General features: G+C 43.4%; 1 protein-coding gene across 1 annotated transcript in view; it reads left to right on the top strand.

The window, feature by feature from the left end:
* Nucleotides 1-17,268, top strand: part of thnsl2 (threonine synthase-like 2) — a 21,252-nt gene extending 3,984 nt beyond the window's left edge. Inside the window, exons 3-10 of the mRNA XM_079607306.1 lie at nucleotides 1-82; nucleotides 2,142-2,294; nucleotides 9,104-9,331; nucleotides 10,704-10,852; nucleotides 10,917-10,978; nucleotides 12,331-12,412; nucleotides 12,508-12,662; nucleotides 16,021-17,268. The exon at nucleotides 1-82 is cut by the window's left edge and continues 113 nt beyond it. Of these exons, the coding sequence (XP_079463432.1) occupies nucleotides 1-82; nucleotides 2,142-2,294; nucleotides 9,104-9,331; nucleotides 10,704-10,852; nucleotides 10,917-10,978; nucleotides 12,331-12,412; nucleotides 12,508-12,662; nucleotides 16,021-16,231 (1,122 nt within the window). The 3' untranslated portion in view covers nucleotides 16,232-17,268. The remainder of the gene's footprint in view (nucleotides 83-2,141; nucleotides 2,295-9,103; nucleotides 9,332-10,703; nucleotides 10,853-10,916; nucleotides 10,979-12,330; nucleotides 12,413-12,507; nucleotides 12,663-16,020) is intronic.
* Nucleotides 17,269-17,772: the final 504 nt, after the last annotated feature.

Below are 17,772 nucleotides of genomic sequence, written 5' to 3'. Positions count from 1 at the left end.
AAGGATCTGGCCATGACCTGCACCGCTCAGTTCCTGCAGTACTTCTTACGCAGAGACGGCAAGCGGGCCACAATACTTGTAGGTTAGTAACGTCCATCTCAGATCTGCCCACAGACAGCAACAAAGCGTCGGCCCAGATCCCAGGAACCCATGTGTGGACCCACGGAGTTTCTGGAGTTTAAAACTCACAATTCTGACTTTTTCCGGAATTCTGAATTTAAATCTCGCAATTCTGACTTTTTACCCTCTGAATTCTGAGTTTAAATCTTGCAATTCTGACTTTTTACCCTCTGAATTCTGAGTTTAAATCTTGCAATTCTGACTTTTTACCCTCTGAATTCTGAGTTTAAATCTTGCAATTCTGACTTTTTACCCTCTGAATTCTGAGTTTAAATCTTGCAATTCTGACTTTTTACCCTCTGAATTCTGAGTTTAAATCTTGCAATTCTGACTTTTTACCCTCTGAATTCTGAGTTTAAATCTTGCAATTCTGACTTTTTACCCTCTGAATTCTGAGTTTAAATCTTGCAATTCTGACTTTTTTCCGGAATTCTGAATTTAAATCTTGCAATTCTGACTTTTTTTCCGGAATTCTGAATTTAAATTTCGCAATTCTGACTTTTTTCCGGAATTCTGAATTTAAATCTCGCAATTCTGACTTTTTTTCCGGAATTTAAATCTCGCAATTCTGACTTTTTTCTGGAATTCTGAATTAAAATCTTGCAATTCTGACTTTTTTCTGGAATTCTGAATTAAAATCTTGCAATTCTGACTTTTTTCCGGAATTCTGAATTTAAATCTCGCAATTCTGACTTTTTTCTGGAATTCTGAATTAAAGTCTTGCAATTCTGACTTTTTTCCGGAATTCTGAATTAAAATCTTGCAATTCTGACTTTTTTCTGGAATTCTGAATTAAAATCTTGCAATTCTGACTTTTTTCCGGAATTCTGAATTTAAATCTCGCAATTCTGACTTTTTTCTGGAATTCTGAATTAAAATCTTGCAATTCTGACTTTTTTCCGGAATTCTGAATTTAAATCTTGCAATTCTGACTTTTTTCCGGAATTCTGAATTTAAATCTTGCAATTCTGAATTTTTCCGGAATTCTGAGTTTAAATCTCGCAATTCTGACTTTTTTCCGGAATTCTGAGTTTAAATCTCACAATTGTGAATTTTTTTTCCGGAATTCTGAATTTAAATGTAGCAATTCTGACATTTTTCTGGAATTCTGAATTTAAATCTCGCAATTGTGACTTTTTTCCGGGAATTCTGAGTTTAAATCTCGCAATTCTGACTTTTTTCCGGAATTCTGAGTTTAAATCTCGCAATTCTGACTTTTTTCCGGAATTCTGAGTTTAAATCTTGCAATTCTGACTTTTTTCCGGAATTCTGAGTTTAAATCTCGCAATTCTGACATTTTTCTGGAATTCTGAATTTAAATCTCGCAATTCTGACTTTTTTCCGGGAATTTTGAGTTTAAATCTCGCAATTCTGACTTTTTTCCAGAATTCTGAATATAAATCTCGCAATTCTGACTTTTTTCCGGAATTTTGAGTTTAAATCTCGCAATTCTGACTTTTTTCCGGAATTCTGAGTTTAAATCTCGCAATTCTGACTTTTTTTCTGGAATTCTGAGTTTAAATCTTGCACTTCTGAAATTTTCCCTGAATTCTGAATTTAAATCTCACACTTCTGAATTCTGACATCTGAATTCTGGAATTCTGAATTTAAATCTTGCAATTCTGACTTTTTTCTGGAATTCTGAATATAAATCTCGCAATTCTGACTTTTTTCCGGAATTTTGAGTTTAAATCTCGCAATTCTGACTTTTTTCCAGAATTCTGAATATAAATCTCGCAATTCTGACTTTTTTCCGGAATTTTGAGTTTAAATCTCGCAATTCTGACTTTTTTCCGGAATTCTGAGTTTAAATCTCGCAATTCTGACGTTTTTTCTGGAATTCTGAATTCAACGCAAAATGATTGACCAATCAGAATCAACTATCCAGACAGCAACATGGTGTCGGCCCAGATCCGGCCCACATCTGGTACACATGGATTCCTCACGGCCCGGATCTGGGCTGACACAATGTGGGCCCGTCCCGTGTCCTGCGACGGATATTCAGAGCTGGTGTTTTTCAGGAACGTCCGGCGACACGGGTGGCTCGGCCATCAGGAGCGTGTTGGGTCTCAGTGAGGTGGACATCGTGGTGGTGTTTCCCCGCGGACGGGTCACCAGAGTCCAGGAGCGCCAGATGACCACCAGCGCCGCGGACAACGTACATGTGTTCGCAGGTAAACGGGAAACGCTACTGGAAAACCTAGAAACAGTTTTTGTGATATTCTACTTCACATTTGGGACACAACTAGGTTAGACATTTGGCTTCTATCCAGAAATGATGCATTAAATGTATCAATAGTGACAGTAAAGACATTATAATGTTACAAGAGATTATGTTTCAAATAAATGCTGTTCTTTTCAACTTTGTATTCATCAAAGAATCCAGAAAAATAAAATGTATAATGGTTTCCACAAAAATATGTGTTTTTTTACCATTGATAATAATCATGTTTCTTGAGCATCAGATCATCATATTATACTGCGTGTGTGTGTGTGTGTGTGTGTGTGTGTGTGTGTGTGTGTGTGTGTGTGTGTGTGTGCGTGCATGCGTGTGTGTGTGTGTGTGTGTTGTTGTGGAAATTTATCAATATTCAAAAACCTGGATGAAGGAGACAAAGTCGATTCTCAAAAGATTAAACAAAGTATTTTATTTCTTGCAAGAAATAGGCGTTCAACATACAGACAGTGTCTAAGTATGAGAAGGCCCATGGCATTCTCACGCAGAGAGCATCTGACATGAGAAGGCGAAGGCTAGTCCCTTTCGCCCAGGTTATATACCCTCAACACATCCTGAGTGGGTTGCATCTTGTCATAAAGATTTGTCTCTCGTTTACCTTAAAAGGAAACGTCTGTATACGTCCGTGTTCAAGATCTCGTCTAATCATAAATTCTATCTGAACAGAACAATGCTCTGTCTGCACAAAAACCCCAGCTCTCAGTCACTGCTCTTTCTTTTCACACCTATTGCCTATCTTTAGTTCGAACAAAACACACACACACATATGTTGTTCATACTTGGAATACAAAAGGTCACTTGAAGAACACAAAGTCTTTTTGCTACTTAGTTCTTCTTAGAACATATTGTTCCTGCAAGCTTATTCTAACTTATGCATCTCTAAATGTTTGGTTACTTATTTTATTATTGTGCTTCAGCTTATATGATTATATTCCTTTAAATGCTTATGAGTAAATGAAAGTTCAACGTTAATACAAGTTGTACCCATACAAAAGCAAAAGAAACACATCTAAATGTAAAATTTCCATAACAATCCCCCATATGTTCATTCAAAGAACATACACACAATTTTACATTTACTCTTCCATAATCATAGTAATTCACAACAGGTAAATTTTTCCATGGTTACTTAATTTCCTAGTCAAACTCATGTTCGCTCTTGTTCTCATAATCCTCATCATCATCAGCCACTGACACATTAACTTCGTCCTCTGGTGCTCTACTTATCACTGTTGTGTATTCCCCTGGACTCATTCTCACCATTGTGGCAGTCACTGCCTTAGCAGTGATTCTAGAAATACAATTCATTAAACATGGAATCATTAAAAGAAAAATCAAAATGAAAATCAAACATCCGATTGGCATAATCGTACTTATTAACAATTTCGTCCACCCCTGCAGGCCCAAGAACCAATTATCTAGTGAAAATTTCATTTCATCTGGAGTGGCTATGGCCATTTTCATGTGTTCTATTATGTCTGATACATTTTGATAGACGTCAGTCAAATTAAAACAACAAGAGGTTCCTAACATTTTGCATATTTTCCAATAATATGTTATACATTTGTTATTATTCATGATTATCGTGGTTTTACAGTGTGCTGTACCAACCATTATTGCCCCTTGTTGGGTCCCTAATTTACATAAACATACGTCGCCTAATTGTGGTTTCACTGCCCATACATTGTCAAAGTCTCTAGTGCTGTGTTCTGATGGGTTCTGACTTTTGACTTTCTTTGGAGATATTGATTTGATTTCTACAGAATTTTCACATTCAGTAATTTCTACATAGCACATGGAATTAACCCTATTAATTCTCCTAAATTTTCAGTGATTTCTTCTAATTCCAAAAACTCTGGCATCACTCTAATATTCTAATTTAATCACCCTGAAGTGAGACATACCCCGCCTTGGTCAATAGACCCTCTCTGATAGCATCCTGATTACCTCCGTACACATATTGCCCTTGACCTGGATCCTTACAAAAATACATGGTCTTACCCCATTTTCCCTTTGTCATTTTCACCTCTATATGCTATCATCTCGTGCTAGGCTTACAGCCACACTAATTAAGAGGATAAGATTTAGTGACCTATTGCCACACATTACAACCTTGTCAGGCGAGAAAATGTTCTTGTTTGGACGATATCAGTCCCGTTTCTCGATGTATTTTTGGTCTCAGGGCAGGTCTAGTTGATATGATCAGACAGGTTATTTCAATGCCCACGCCGTTAAAGTTCCACAAAGTCCTTGATACAGTCCTGACCACTCCTGAAATTGCACAATCGTCTCTTACTATTGATTCGTCTGCTCTCCAGTGACGGTGGTTTTCAAATTGGTAACCTACGGTATGACACGTCTCTGGTTAGTCTGATCTCTGTTTGGCACTCGTTAGCTTTGAGTGGGATTCTTCTTCCGTTTCAGCTAGCCGCATGAGCTGATGCTTCTCGACTTTCACCGCATTTTGAGTTGTCAGCAAAACCTGGAATGGTCCCTGTCACCTTTTCGCCTTCCAATGCTTTCGTCTCAGATCCTTTATCAACACGAACTCTCCTCGGAAGCTGTGCAGGGCCGTCTCAGCTGGCTCTGCAACTGCTGCCTGGACCTATTTTGAGATATCACAGAACACCTTATCCAGCTCAACACAATATTGCAACATGTCATGCTCACAAATAGTGGTGTCAGGCAATGTTCGAGGATTTCGTGCTTCCCAGCCCCTCTTTCTCATTCTCATGTAAGTTAGCTCCTCCCCATTCCGGATGTACCCAGGAATGCTTCAACTGCTGAAATTGCACTGTTTACAAAATGTGAACCATTGCCACTTAATAATTTTTCAGGATTTGAAATTCCCATGGTGGGATAATTTCTTGTAGGAATAGTTTTGCCATTCCTTTTTTAATCTGCCTTTGTTGTTGGCATGGCTTCTACCCATTCTGAAAACATGTCGACTGCCACTACGCAGTATCTCTTTTTGTCAGATTTTGATAATTCAATATAATCGAGCATTACATTTGAGAATGGTCTCTGCGGCCTGGGATGGCCCCCTGTCTCATTGCCTGACCCCTGCCCACATTGTTAATACCACAAATCAAAACATCTGCTGCAAAAATCTGCTGCCACTGTGGAAAAAACTTTGGTAAATCAGTTATTTTGCATAATAGTAAACATCCTCCCTTTTGAGACATGGTCCAATCCATGCATCAAACTTGCATATACCTGAAAGAAAATGAGAAGGTAAACATGGTTTATTATTATTAGCTGGGGCCCCATTGTCCATTTTCATATTCACGGCCTGCCTTGTAAATCTCTCTTTATCATAGGCAGAAGCGTGTTGTTTCATCGCTTCTGTCACCTAGTTCCTCATTCAGCTGTATTGCTATGGTTATCTGAACAGGAAGTCGAGCTGCAGCCTTCGCTGCTAAACTCTGACACCCTGTTTTCCTTAGAAACGTCATCACTACCCGAAGTATGAGCCTGGCACTTACAAACTGCCACTTCCTTTTTAGTGGATACTGCATTTTATTTTGCCTATTTTCAGATTTAGGCTTTTTTTTGAATCGGCTCACAATCTGCAATCAGACATCATTTTTTATCAGTAGCCCATAAACATTTTGGAAACTCTCTCCAACCCGTCTGTTATGACAGGGAGTTGTGTTAAACTCAGTCTGTTTAGTTTCACTTCCTCATCCAACACTGTGACTGCTCTCAAACTCTCAGTCTTTCATGACATGGCTGTTTAAATCAAACGGTATTTTCACTTTGGCAGATCATTCTTTTTTTTTTTTTATCTATTATGACCCAGTCGGTCAGTTCATGGCACCTGGCCATGAAGGGACCCGCGTCACGCCATTCAGCCTTCACTGGTTTGGCCAGCGATATGAGGCTAGTGCATTTTCCATGTCATAAAACACTGTCTGTTTGTCAGTCAATTTCACATTCAAAACACATCATTGGTCAGTTCAATACACATAGTCAGTCGTCACAATTTCTATGTCAACATTAAATCATTGCTGCGCATATTCATCATCATGATCAGTGCTTACATGAGAAGTGCAATGTAAATCTGAGTCTCTCATAGATTCAGAAGATGGCAACACTCTGTCATGAGCCGCTTTGTGGTCAGACATGTGTCAGAAATTTGCCATTCATATACAAACAGAGAAAAATCCTCTGTGCTTTCAGTTTCATGCGTCATTCTCATGTCAGCTGATAAGCCCTGATCACCACAGTAAACAAAAACACCCAACTTACAAAGTAAATCCCTTCGCATTAAATTCACTGGACATAACTTAGTAATTAAAAAACAATGCTTAATTTTTATTTTATTTTCCCCCTTCAATTGAACACTCAAGGGTTTTCGAATATGGTTCTATGGCCACATGACCAGTTGCACCTCTGTAAGAAGTCGTCTTACCAGAGAGTGGAATTGGTTTTTCAAACTCTGTGGCTTTAATTACAAAATTGGAAGCTCCCGTGTCAAAGCAGAAATAGCAAAGATGCGTCATTAACATTCATTTCTATCAAGGGTAAAGAAATATGAGTCTTATAGAAAACCCTAGCAAGCAAGTCTTCATTGCATAGAGCAGAAATCAGAAAATAAAGGTAAATTATACTCATCAGCTGGAGAGACAGGAACCCCGTCGCTCACCCCCTCCTCCTCCTTTCAATCCGCCTGATCCCCGCCTTCGCCGTGTGGGCATTCATAACGCCAATGTCCTTTTCGTCCACAATTAAAACATTTGTCATAGGGCTCTTTGCGTTGTTGTTGAAATGGTTGACAGTTTCGTCCTTTTCCCCGACCACGTCCTCTCCTCTTCCTCTGCCCTTGCCTCTCTGGTTCGTTTGGTGATGGTTGGAGTTGTTGTTGCCCATATACACACCTTGCATTGTCACCAGGGCCAACATGAGGTCTTTGTCTTGCTTGGCTGCGTTGATTTTCCGCTGCACTTTCATGATGTCTTGCGTGTTGTCTCATTTCTACTGTGGAGGCCAGTTGCCATCCGACACAGCTCTTTTGAATTGCTTTTGAAATGTCACTGTCCAAGCCATCTAAAAACAAAGTCTTTACTTTCATTTTCTGGAGGGCTGCAGAGCGGTGGCATGGTTCTTTGTGTGGTGCGTTAGGAACTGCGTGACCCCGTCCTTCTGCGGCGGCTGGAATCTGGTTAGGATTGCGAGGAGTTGGAAGATGAGCCGGATGCGTCCTGTCCTCCTCTCTTATTCTCACAAAACAAAAACAAAACAAAACAAAAATCGCCATAATAGGGAGAAGAAGAAACAATGTCAGAGCAGTCATTTTCAAGATTGCTATGTGTCTTGTCTTTCTTCTTGACAACGTGAGTAGACCAATTTTGCTTTTGTTTTTGTCAAATGTGACATACTTAAACCCCCATTGAACCCATAATTTTCTTTTAAATACGGCACCTATTCATGATACCAAATTCCTATAGCTTTGTCCATTAATTTGTATGAACCCTTCGAGAAATCAACATGTTCTTCATCTTTCCTTTTTGAATTTTCATTACCCATTTTTACTTTTACAATTTTGTTTGTTCAATTTCCCTATATTAATTAATTTTGTTTTGTTAATTTATATTTGCGTATTTTTATTTATTATTTTATTACTTTATATTTACCTATCAATTTTCCTCGCGCAGTCACCCACGCTCTCCTCTACGTATTAAATTTTCCCTGGCGCAGCCACCCCACGCCCTGCCTTCATCCGTCGATGCAGGTCTTTCCAAATTGCCTTTATTCGTCAATATAGGTCTTTCCCAGACCAGTGCTTCTGTCTGGTGTTTGAGAAATTATTTCCAGGCCTATTCTCAAAACTGGCTCTTTAGGGAAATTTTAATACGTTTTGTGGTCTTATCCCGGACCTGTTTGGGAACTTGCTATCAGGTCTATCCCAAACGTGACTCTTTAGGAAAAAATATTCAATACGCAAATATCAATCAACAAAATTTGTCTTATTTGTTACATAAGAAATTTCCTCTCACCGTCTTGTGAGTCTCACTGTCTGTGAGTTCTTTAATTGCGTCCCCCTAGGTCGTCGTGAGGAGTTGAACAATTCTCTTTCCTTAAACTTGAGGATTTCGAGCCGTAGAGTGTTCTCTCGGGATGGCCAGTCAACTGTTCCCCTCACGACGATCATCGGTTTTGCAATCGCATCCTCGTCGCCATTTGTTGTGGAAATTTATCAATATTCAAAAACCTGGATGAAGGAGACAAAGTCGATTCTCAAAAGATTAAACAAAGTATTTTATTTCTTGCAAGAAATAGGCGTTCAACATACAGACAGTGTCTAAGTATGAGAAGGCCCATGGCATTCTCACGCAAAGAGCATCTGACATGAGAAGGCGAAGGCTAGTCCACAAAAACCCCAGCTCTCAGTCACTGCTCTTTCTTTTCACACCTATTGCCTATCTTTAGTTCGAACAAAACACACACACACATATGTTGTTCATACTTGGAATACAAAAGGTCACTTGAAGAACACAAAGTCTTTTTGCTACTTAGTTCTTCTTAGAACATATTGTTCCTGCAAGCTTATTCTAACTTATGCATCTCTAAATGTTTGGTTACTTATTTTATTATTGTGCTTCAGCTTATATGATTATATTCCTTTAAATGCTTATGAGTAAATGAAAGTTCAACGTTAATACAAGTTGTACCCATACAAAAGCAAAAGAAACACATCTAAATGTAAAATTTCCATAACAGTGTGTGTGTATGTGTGTGTCGCAGCGGACGGGACGTCTGACGACATTGACGTGGCTCTGAGGAAACTCTTCGCGGACCCAGAGCTGGTTCGGCGGCACGGCCTCATGAGCCTGAACTCTGTGAACTGGAGCCGGATCCTGGTCCAGACGGCTCACTTCCTGTTCGCGTTCCTCCGGCTCGGGGGAGGAGAAGGAGACCCGCGGGCCGAGCTGGAGGTGCTGGTTCCCACGGGAGGAGCCGGGAACATCACCGGTGCGCAAACCTCACCAAACCTGGAGAATAAAGAATCAAGTGATTCCTGCCCAAAATCTCACTTAAAGGATTAGTTCCCTTTTAAAAAATCTTTTGCTGATAGTTTCCTCACCCCGATGTCATCAAGATGTCCATGTCTTTCTTTCTTCAGTGGAAAAGAAATGAAGGTTTTTGATGAACACATTTCTCCATATAATGGACGTCAATGGGCCCCAAACGGGTCAAGGTCCAGATGACAGTGTCAGCGCCGCTTCAACGGGCTTTAAACGACACCAGACGATGAATACGGGTCTTATCTAGCGAAACCATCGTCATTTCAAAAATAAATAATAAAGTTTAAGTTTTATAAGCACAAGCGCTCGCCTTGCTCTGTTCTGTGATGCGCGTTCGTGACGTCACGTAATACACAGTTACGCTGTAAAGGTCACGCTTCTGTGAAAAGTAAAACATTTCTATCCTGACGAAAATGTTCTTTTAGGGTTTTTAATATTCCAACCAGGATACACACACGAGATGGGCATTTTAACCGATAAACTGACACAAAGACATTTGAATATGTGTGTATGGTCCTCCTTCCGCACATCTGTAAACACTGACTCGTCAAGCGTGACCTTTACAGCGTAACTGCGTATCACGTGACGTCACGAACGCGCATCACAGAACAGAGCAAGGCGAGCGCTTGTGCTTATAAAACGTAATTTTTTTTATTTATGTTTGAAATGACGATGGTTCCGCTAGATAAGACCCGTATTCATCGTCTGGTGTCGTTTAAAGCCCGTTGAAGCGGCGCTGACACTGTCATCTGGACCTTGACCCGTTTGGGGCCCATTGACGTCCATTATATGGAGAAATGTGTTCATCAAAAACCTTCATTTCTTTTCCACTGAAGAAAGAAAGACACGGACATCTTGATGACATCGGGGAGAGTAAACTATCAGCAAAAGATTTTTTTTAAAGTGAACTAATCCTTTAAAGTTGGCTGTTTATTTAAAGTCCTCCTTTAGTCAATCATTGTATCCCTTAAAACTCATCTTTGATCACCAAAGTGACATATTCAACCCTCTGGTGCTCTTCGGCCATTTTGACCTAAAAATTTTACTTTTTTTCATCGGAATGGTACGAAACTTGGTAAAGGTTTTGGCACTTGCTGTGTGAACACAAACACATAACATGATTCGAACAGGTTTAATGGTTCTGAAAGAAATAGTCACTCTTGTGGTCAAACATGAGTTTCCTCTAGTGGAGGCGTGTGGTACTGCAGCCGGACTACACCTCACTGAGATCACACTCACATCTCGGCACAGCGCGTCAACATTCAACATGTTTAATGCAGCAAAAGTGTCTGAATGATTGATGATTATGGTCTGTCCAGCCGGATGCATCATGAAGATGATGGGAGTCCCTCTCCGGCTCGTTGCCATGGTGAACGCCAATGACATCCTCCACCGCGCCGTCCAGAGCGCAGATTTCTCAATGACAGACGCCGTCAAGCAAACTCTGGCTCCGGCCATCGACATCCAGGTGTGTGTGTGTGTGTGTGTGTGTGTGTGTGTGTGTGTGTGTGTGTGTGTGTGTGTGTTCACAGGACCCGTATAACATGGAGCGTGTGTTCTGGCTGCTGTCTGGTAGAGATGGTGTGATGGTGAAGTGTGTGTGTGTGTGTGTGTGTGTGTGTGTGTGTGTGTGTGTGTGTGTGTGTGTGTGTGTGTGTGTGTGTGTGTGTGTGTGTGTGTGTGTGTTCACAGGACCCGTATAACATGGAGTGTGTGTTCTGTCTGCTGTCTGGTAGAGATGGTGTGATGGTGAAGTGTGTGTGTGTGTGTGTGTGTGTGTGTGTGTTCACAGGACCCGTATAACATGGAGTGTGTGTTCTGTCTGCTGTCTGGTAGAGATGGTGTGATGGTGAAGTGTGTGTGTGTGTGTGTGTGTGTGTGTGTGTGTGTGTGTGTGTGTGTGTGTGTGTGTGTGTGTGTGTGTTCACAGGACCCGTATAACATGGAGCGTGTGTTCTGGCTGCTGTCTGGTAGAGATGGTGTGATGGTGAAGTGTGTGTGTGTGTGTGTGTGTGTGTGTGTGTGTGTGTGTGTGTTCACAGGACCCGTATAACATGGAGTGTGTGTTCTGGCTGCTGTCTGGTAGAGATGGTGTGATGGTGAAGTGTGTGTGTGTGTGTGTGTGTGTGTGTGTGTGTTTGTGTGTGTGTGTGTGTGTGTGTGTGTGTGTGTGTGTGTTCACAGGACCCGTATAACATGGAGCGTGTGTTCTGGCTGCTGTCTGGTAGAGATGGTGTGATGGTGAAGTGTGTGTGTGTGTGTGTGTGTTCACAGGACCCGTATAACATGGAGTGTGTGTTCTGGCTGCTGTCTGGTAGAGATGGTGTGATGGTGAAGTGTGTGTGTGTCTGTGTGTGTCTGTGTGTTCACAGGACCCGTATAACATGGAGTGTGTGTTCTGGCTGCTGTCTGGTAGAGATGGTGTGATGGTGAAGTGTGTGTGTGTGTGTGTGTGTTCACAGGACCCGTATAACATGGAGTGTGTGTTCTGGCTGCTGTCTGGTAGAGATGGTGTGATGGTGAAGTGTGTGTGTGTGTGTGTGTGTGTGTGTGTGTTCACAGGACCCGTATAACATGGAGCGTGTGTTCTGGCTGCTGTCTGGTAGAGATGGTGTGATGGTGAAGTGTGTGTGTGTGTGTGTGTGTGTGTGTGTGTGTGTGTGTGTGTTCACAGGACCCGTATAACATGGAGTGTGTGTTCTGGCTGCTGTCTGGTAGAGATGGTGTGATGGTGAAGTGTGTGTGTGTGTGTGTGTGTGTGTGTGTGTGTGTTCACAGGACCCGTATAACATGGAGTGTGTGTTCTGGCTGCTGTCTGGTAGAGATGGTGTGATGGTGAAGTGTGTGTGTGTGTGTGTGTGTGTGTGTGTGTGTGTGTGTGTGTGTGTGTGTGTGTTCACAGGACCCGTGAAACATGGAGCGTGTGTTCTGGCTGCTGTCTGGTAGAGATGGTGTGATGGTGAAGCGTTTGATGGAGGAGTTTCAGGAGACGCACAGACTCACTCTCCCCGCGGCGCTCCATCAGCAGGTGAACTTCTCTCAGTCACAGTAACACAACAACTTCAGCACTTTCCAGCAGTTGTGTGGAGTGTTGTCATTGATGTTGTGTTGTTGTTGTTGTAGTTGTGTGAAGTGCTGTCGTCGGGGTCGGTGTCTGATGACGGGATCCTGGAGACCATGAGGAGATGCTGGCAGGACAATCACTATCTCATCTGTCCTCACACCGCTGTGGGCGTGTGGAGACACTATCACTGTCCCGTCACACCGGGAGAACACAGGTCACACACACACACACACACACACACACACACACACCTGTAAGTGTTTACACTGTGCTATTTAACCCTCATCCTTCCCTCTGGTAATTTTGACCCCAATATTTTTTTTGTTTATTTTTTAGTTTTGTGTAAATAAAAGTATCAAATCCTTCCCCTTTTGGGTCAATTTGAGGCCCGTAGGAATGAATGGAATGTGATGAATGTTTCAGTACACAAAGAAAAACCTAAAAATGCTCCAAATTCAAACTAAAAGTGCTAAAACTTTACCAAAAGATTATTTTATAATGTCTACACGTGTATCTGAATGCACACTGAAGCGAACTGACTTTAGGACCCAGAGGAACCGCTCATCTGCTCCATATAGAGATATAAGCCCATCTAGTGGCAATAATCATGATATCTTCAATCGGCCTGTATTTCGGTCTTTCGACGCAGGCCACAACAACTTTGCCAGGGTTTTCGGTCCCTGCCGATGTCATGTCTGAGCGAGTCCTGCCATCGGGTTGCGGAGCGGCCGAGCGGTCTTTTAATGTCGAGTGGCAGCCATTCGGTCACGGCCCGCGTCCATCGCCCGTCCGAACTCCTGGCCACGTGTCCGGCCCAGCGCTTCTTGGCCTGTTCGTCCTGGTTGACGCCGTCCTTGACCTTGCTCGTCTTCGTCAGTAGCTCGTTGCTGATGTGGTCCGTCCTCTTGATGCCGACCATCCTCCGCTCAAGGGCGCGCTCGGTCACTGCCTGTCGGCCGCGGTCAGCGACCAGGTCTCGGCCCCGTAGAGCATGGCCGGTAGGACGGTGCTGTTAAGCAGGGGGGCGTCGGCCGTGTTGGTGACCATAGTTGACCCAGGCGGCCCTCCGTCGACGTGCCAGATCGCGGTTGTTCTTGTGCCCAACAGTCCGCTCCTGGCAGAGGTAGACGTAGCTGTCGACCTGCTCAATCTCCTTCTGGTCGATGTGGATGTTGTTGTTGGTGGCCTGGGGGGTGCGCATCCACTTTGCTGACGCCCTGTTGTTGGAGGGCGAGCAGTACAGCGTTGATGTCCACGCTGTCGAAGGCCTTCTCGTAGCACCAAGGGCATCTTGTACTCCCGGCAGCGTTCGAGCAGTTGGTTCAGCACGTGTGTGTGGTCCATCGTGCTGTAGCCAGACCGGATCGGTTGGTGAAGACCTTGTACGCGGTCGGCTGGAGCCAGATGGGCTGACAATTGCTCAGTTCATGGTCACCCTCCTTGTACAGCAGAAGTCTTGGCCGTCTTCCATTGATCCGGTGTTCGTCTCTGCACCATGTAGCGGCTGAAACGGCTGGCCAATGCTGCCCAGAGCTTCGGTCCGCCCTCCTTGAGCAGCTCGGCCTTGGTTCGGTCCAGCCCTGGGGCCCAGCCTTTCTGGATCGCGTGCCTGACCTCACTGGTCAACACTGACGGGATGGCTGGTATGGCGTCGTGCTGCATTTCAGGCCGGTCTACTGGCGTCTTGCTGGCGAACAGGTTCGTGTAGAAACGGCTGTACTCAGCCTCGATGCCCAGCCGGGTTCTTGTTGTCCGTCCGTCCGGTGTCTTTAGCGCCGGCACCTGAGCGCGCTTCAGCCGTCTGCACTTCTACTCCTCTTCTGCTCGGTCGCCACTAGCAGGCGGCTCCGCTTGAACTGCTCCAGGACGGTTTTGAGCCGCGCCCTGACCAGCATATTCCACATGGGATTTTCACCAGAAGGGCTTTGGTGTCGTCCGATATTCGGCTAGTCTGGTCTTTTGTGCCGTTCTGTGAACTGGTCCCAGCCGCTCGTGATGTCCTCGTCGGTCTGCACTCTGCACCCAATCGGTTCTGTCGACATAGTGCCGGAAGACGATCGGGTCAATGGCTTTCTCCACCCTGGAGTTGATAGTCAGTTTGGCACGCTGCCTGTGCAGAACGCTTCGCCGATGACCGAGACGTCTTGGAGGAGGCGGCGGCGGCTGCAGAGGATGTAGTTGATTTAGTTTTTCGTAGTGCCGTTTGGCGACAGCCACGTCCAGCGACGGCCGATGCGCTTCTGGAAGAAGATGTAGAGGCGACTGGACTCGGCCATGGCCGCCAGCCTCTCGCCCCGGTCGCCGCTGCCGAAGGGGCCGACGAACTTCTATTTGTCGCGCCTGCGCCCCACCTTGGCGTTGAAGTCGCCCATCAGGATGTGGTATGTTACGCGGGGGGCGATGGCTGCTTCGACGTCCTCGTAGAACTGCTCGATCTCGTCGTCCTCGGCTGTTGTGGTCGCCGCATATACCTGCACGATGCGGATGGTCGTCTTGTTGGTCAGCGCCAGGGTGACCTGGGTTTTTCACGGCGACCAGATCGATGGACGTCGCCCATTGAAGCCGACACCACCTTCGACCCGTCTTCCCATTGTATGGAGACGATGAAGCCGACGCCACTGACCGTCCTGTCCTCTTCGTCGGCTCCCAGTGCCACCTTCGCCGCATCTCGCACAGGCCCAGGATGTCACACTGGATGCTGCCTTTCTCGGCGATGGTGGTTGCCAGATCCGTTTCCCGGGATATTGTCCTGGCGTTGTAGGTGCCGATGTAGATTTTGGTGTTGTTGTTCCATGGTCGGTTTCCAGAAGGCGGCCCTCTACCTGTGATTCTTAGCAGCCCCTCGCCCGTGGCCGGATCGCTCCACCGCCGGAGAGCGGGCACACGGACGTACTGGGGCCCGTGTTCGGTGTTGTAGTAGCTTGAGTTTCTCTTTTGTCCGGTCCATGGCTTGCTGGGCCTCTAGAACCGGAACCTCCCTATTTAGCTGGGTTTGTCCTCCCTATCGAAGTCTGTCTTCTTCTCAGCTTGGTTGAACCTTCTGGGAGGTTGAATCCCGCTGTGCATCGCCGACAGACACCCAGTGCCGCTCCTCCGCCACGCTGAGGCATAGGGTAGGATTTTGGAAGGGTGATATAATAATAAATGATATATCATGTTATATTATTTATTTTTCCACAAGAAATCGGCAAATATTCCCAATGTAAGATATTTTGAGCTGAATTAGAAGGTTTATGCATAAATTTATTTACAATTTGAAAGAATGTGAGCAATGTGCTTAATATTGATCAAAACTAGCAATTCAAAGGTACATTTTAAAAAAATGTGCATAATTTTTTTTGTTAAATATCAAAACGAAATAAACTTTGCTTTCTGGACAAAAAATATATGTTACAAAGTGCGAGGGATGGATGAGGGATAATAAGTTTGAACAAAAGCGGCAGAAAACTCAGTCAGTCGTGCGGCTCCTGGAACAGCAGGAATACAGCGGCTCACATAGTTATAACACTACTTTATCATTACACAGGCTCATTAATGTCACCCTGTAATTACTGTAAGCTCTTTGTATTCAGATGTTGCATAGCGACCGCATCACCAGCCAAGTTTCAGGAGGCCGTGCACCGGGCCGGTTTGACCCTTGACCTCCCTGAAGCAGTGCTAGCGTTAGACGCGCTGGAGTCGCGGTACGAAGTTCTGGAGCGATCGGACGACTGGGAGTCGAGACTGAGACGCCACATCGAGTCCATCGGCTCCGCGAGAGAACGCAGAGACCAGGGGAAATGAATCTGATCTGGGTTCTGGGGCTCTTCGCTCATTTTTGAACGGAAAGTTCAAAAGTTCAAAGTTCAACAACGGAAAGTTTTTTTTTTTGGTGAAGGTTTTGGCACTTGCTGTGTGAACACAAAAAAATCATGGACATGATTCGAACAGGTTTAATGGTCCTCAAAAAAATAGTCACACTTGTGCTCTTCGGTCAGAAATGAGCGCATTAAAAATGAATGTGAGACGAGTTTCCTCTAGTGGAGGCGTTTGGTACTGCAGCCGAACACACTCACTGAACGATCATTTACTGAGATATCAGCCTCAAATTTTGAACACAACTTGTTTCATATAATAAAATAAAATATTTCATAAAAAACATTATCAAACTAAAATATAGTGCATTTATTTCATTGGAAAAAAAAAACCACGAAGAGCACCTGAGGATTACAGATTCACAGCAGGTTTTAATAATGAATGTCGTGTGCATAAACTGCTCTGTCATGATAATCTAATGTAATTTTACTGTATGCATGAAGACCAGGTTCAAATCCTGATATAATATGTGTTTCTATAATGCAAAATTGCATTAACTCGAGTTCCAGTGATCGGCCTGCTTTATTATAGACGAGCGGAATCAACTTCTTAATAACACCGTTTGTGTTTCATTCGAAAACCAGTGCCAACAACTATTGTTTATGATAAACCTTTACAGAACTTTCACTGTAAGAATTACAACAATGTTTTCAGACCCACTGAATTATCAACTGAGAACACGCATTCGATTTTACAGAATATTATGCATCATTTTAACAAAAAACTGACTTAAATTAATGTATTGATTTAATGAAGAAGATTTAAATGAATGTAATAAGCTCTGTGGTTGTGCTGAACATTATTTTGTACGTTTTGGACATGCACGTGTTTCTGCACAAATCAAAACTGCGAAATTTACCAAAACCAACGACTATTATTAATTTTGCAATTATCAATTACTACAATAATCATGCAACTTAATCATCAAATGTAAACAAATATTTTTAAATAAAATATTTTTGGAAGTTGCATTCCAGACTCTGTGTGTGTGTGTGTGTGTGTGTGTGTGTGTGTGTGTGTGTGTGTGTGTGTGTGTGTGTGTGTGTGTGTGTGTGTGTGTGTGTGTGTGTGTGTGTGTGTGTGTGTGTGTGTGTGTGTGTGTGTGTGTGTGCGCACGCGTGTTTAACTTGAGAAGACTTTATTGCAGTATAAATGTTTTAGTGGAGCTGAACGTTTGGACTTTGGTTATTATGGTGTTCAAAATGAACAGACGAACTCAACATGAACTCTCACACACACACACACACACGTAATGAACACTGGAGTCAGTTTAAACGAGTGTTAGTCATTAGTTAATGCTTTTACTCTTTCCGCCACCATGATGCATTCTGGGTCTCATTTCTTGTTTTATTGGCGTTATCTTCTCTAAATTATTCTCTGACTAGTTTCAAATAAATTGCATGAATTGTTTCAGACTGAAATGCTTGCATTGTAATATATTACTCATTTTATATTCTACCAATGATAAA

The sequence above is a fragment of the Phoxinus phoxinus genome, assembly GCF_949152265.1.
Source record: "Phoxinus phoxinus genome assembly, chromosome: 3".
Classification (NCBI taxonomy): Eukaryota; Metazoa; Chordata; class Actinopteri; order Cypriniformes; family Leuciscidae; genus Phoxinus; species Phoxinus phoxinus.
The sequence above is the reverse complement of the archived record's forward strand: the minus strand, read 5'-3'. Positions and strand labels throughout refer to the sequence as shown.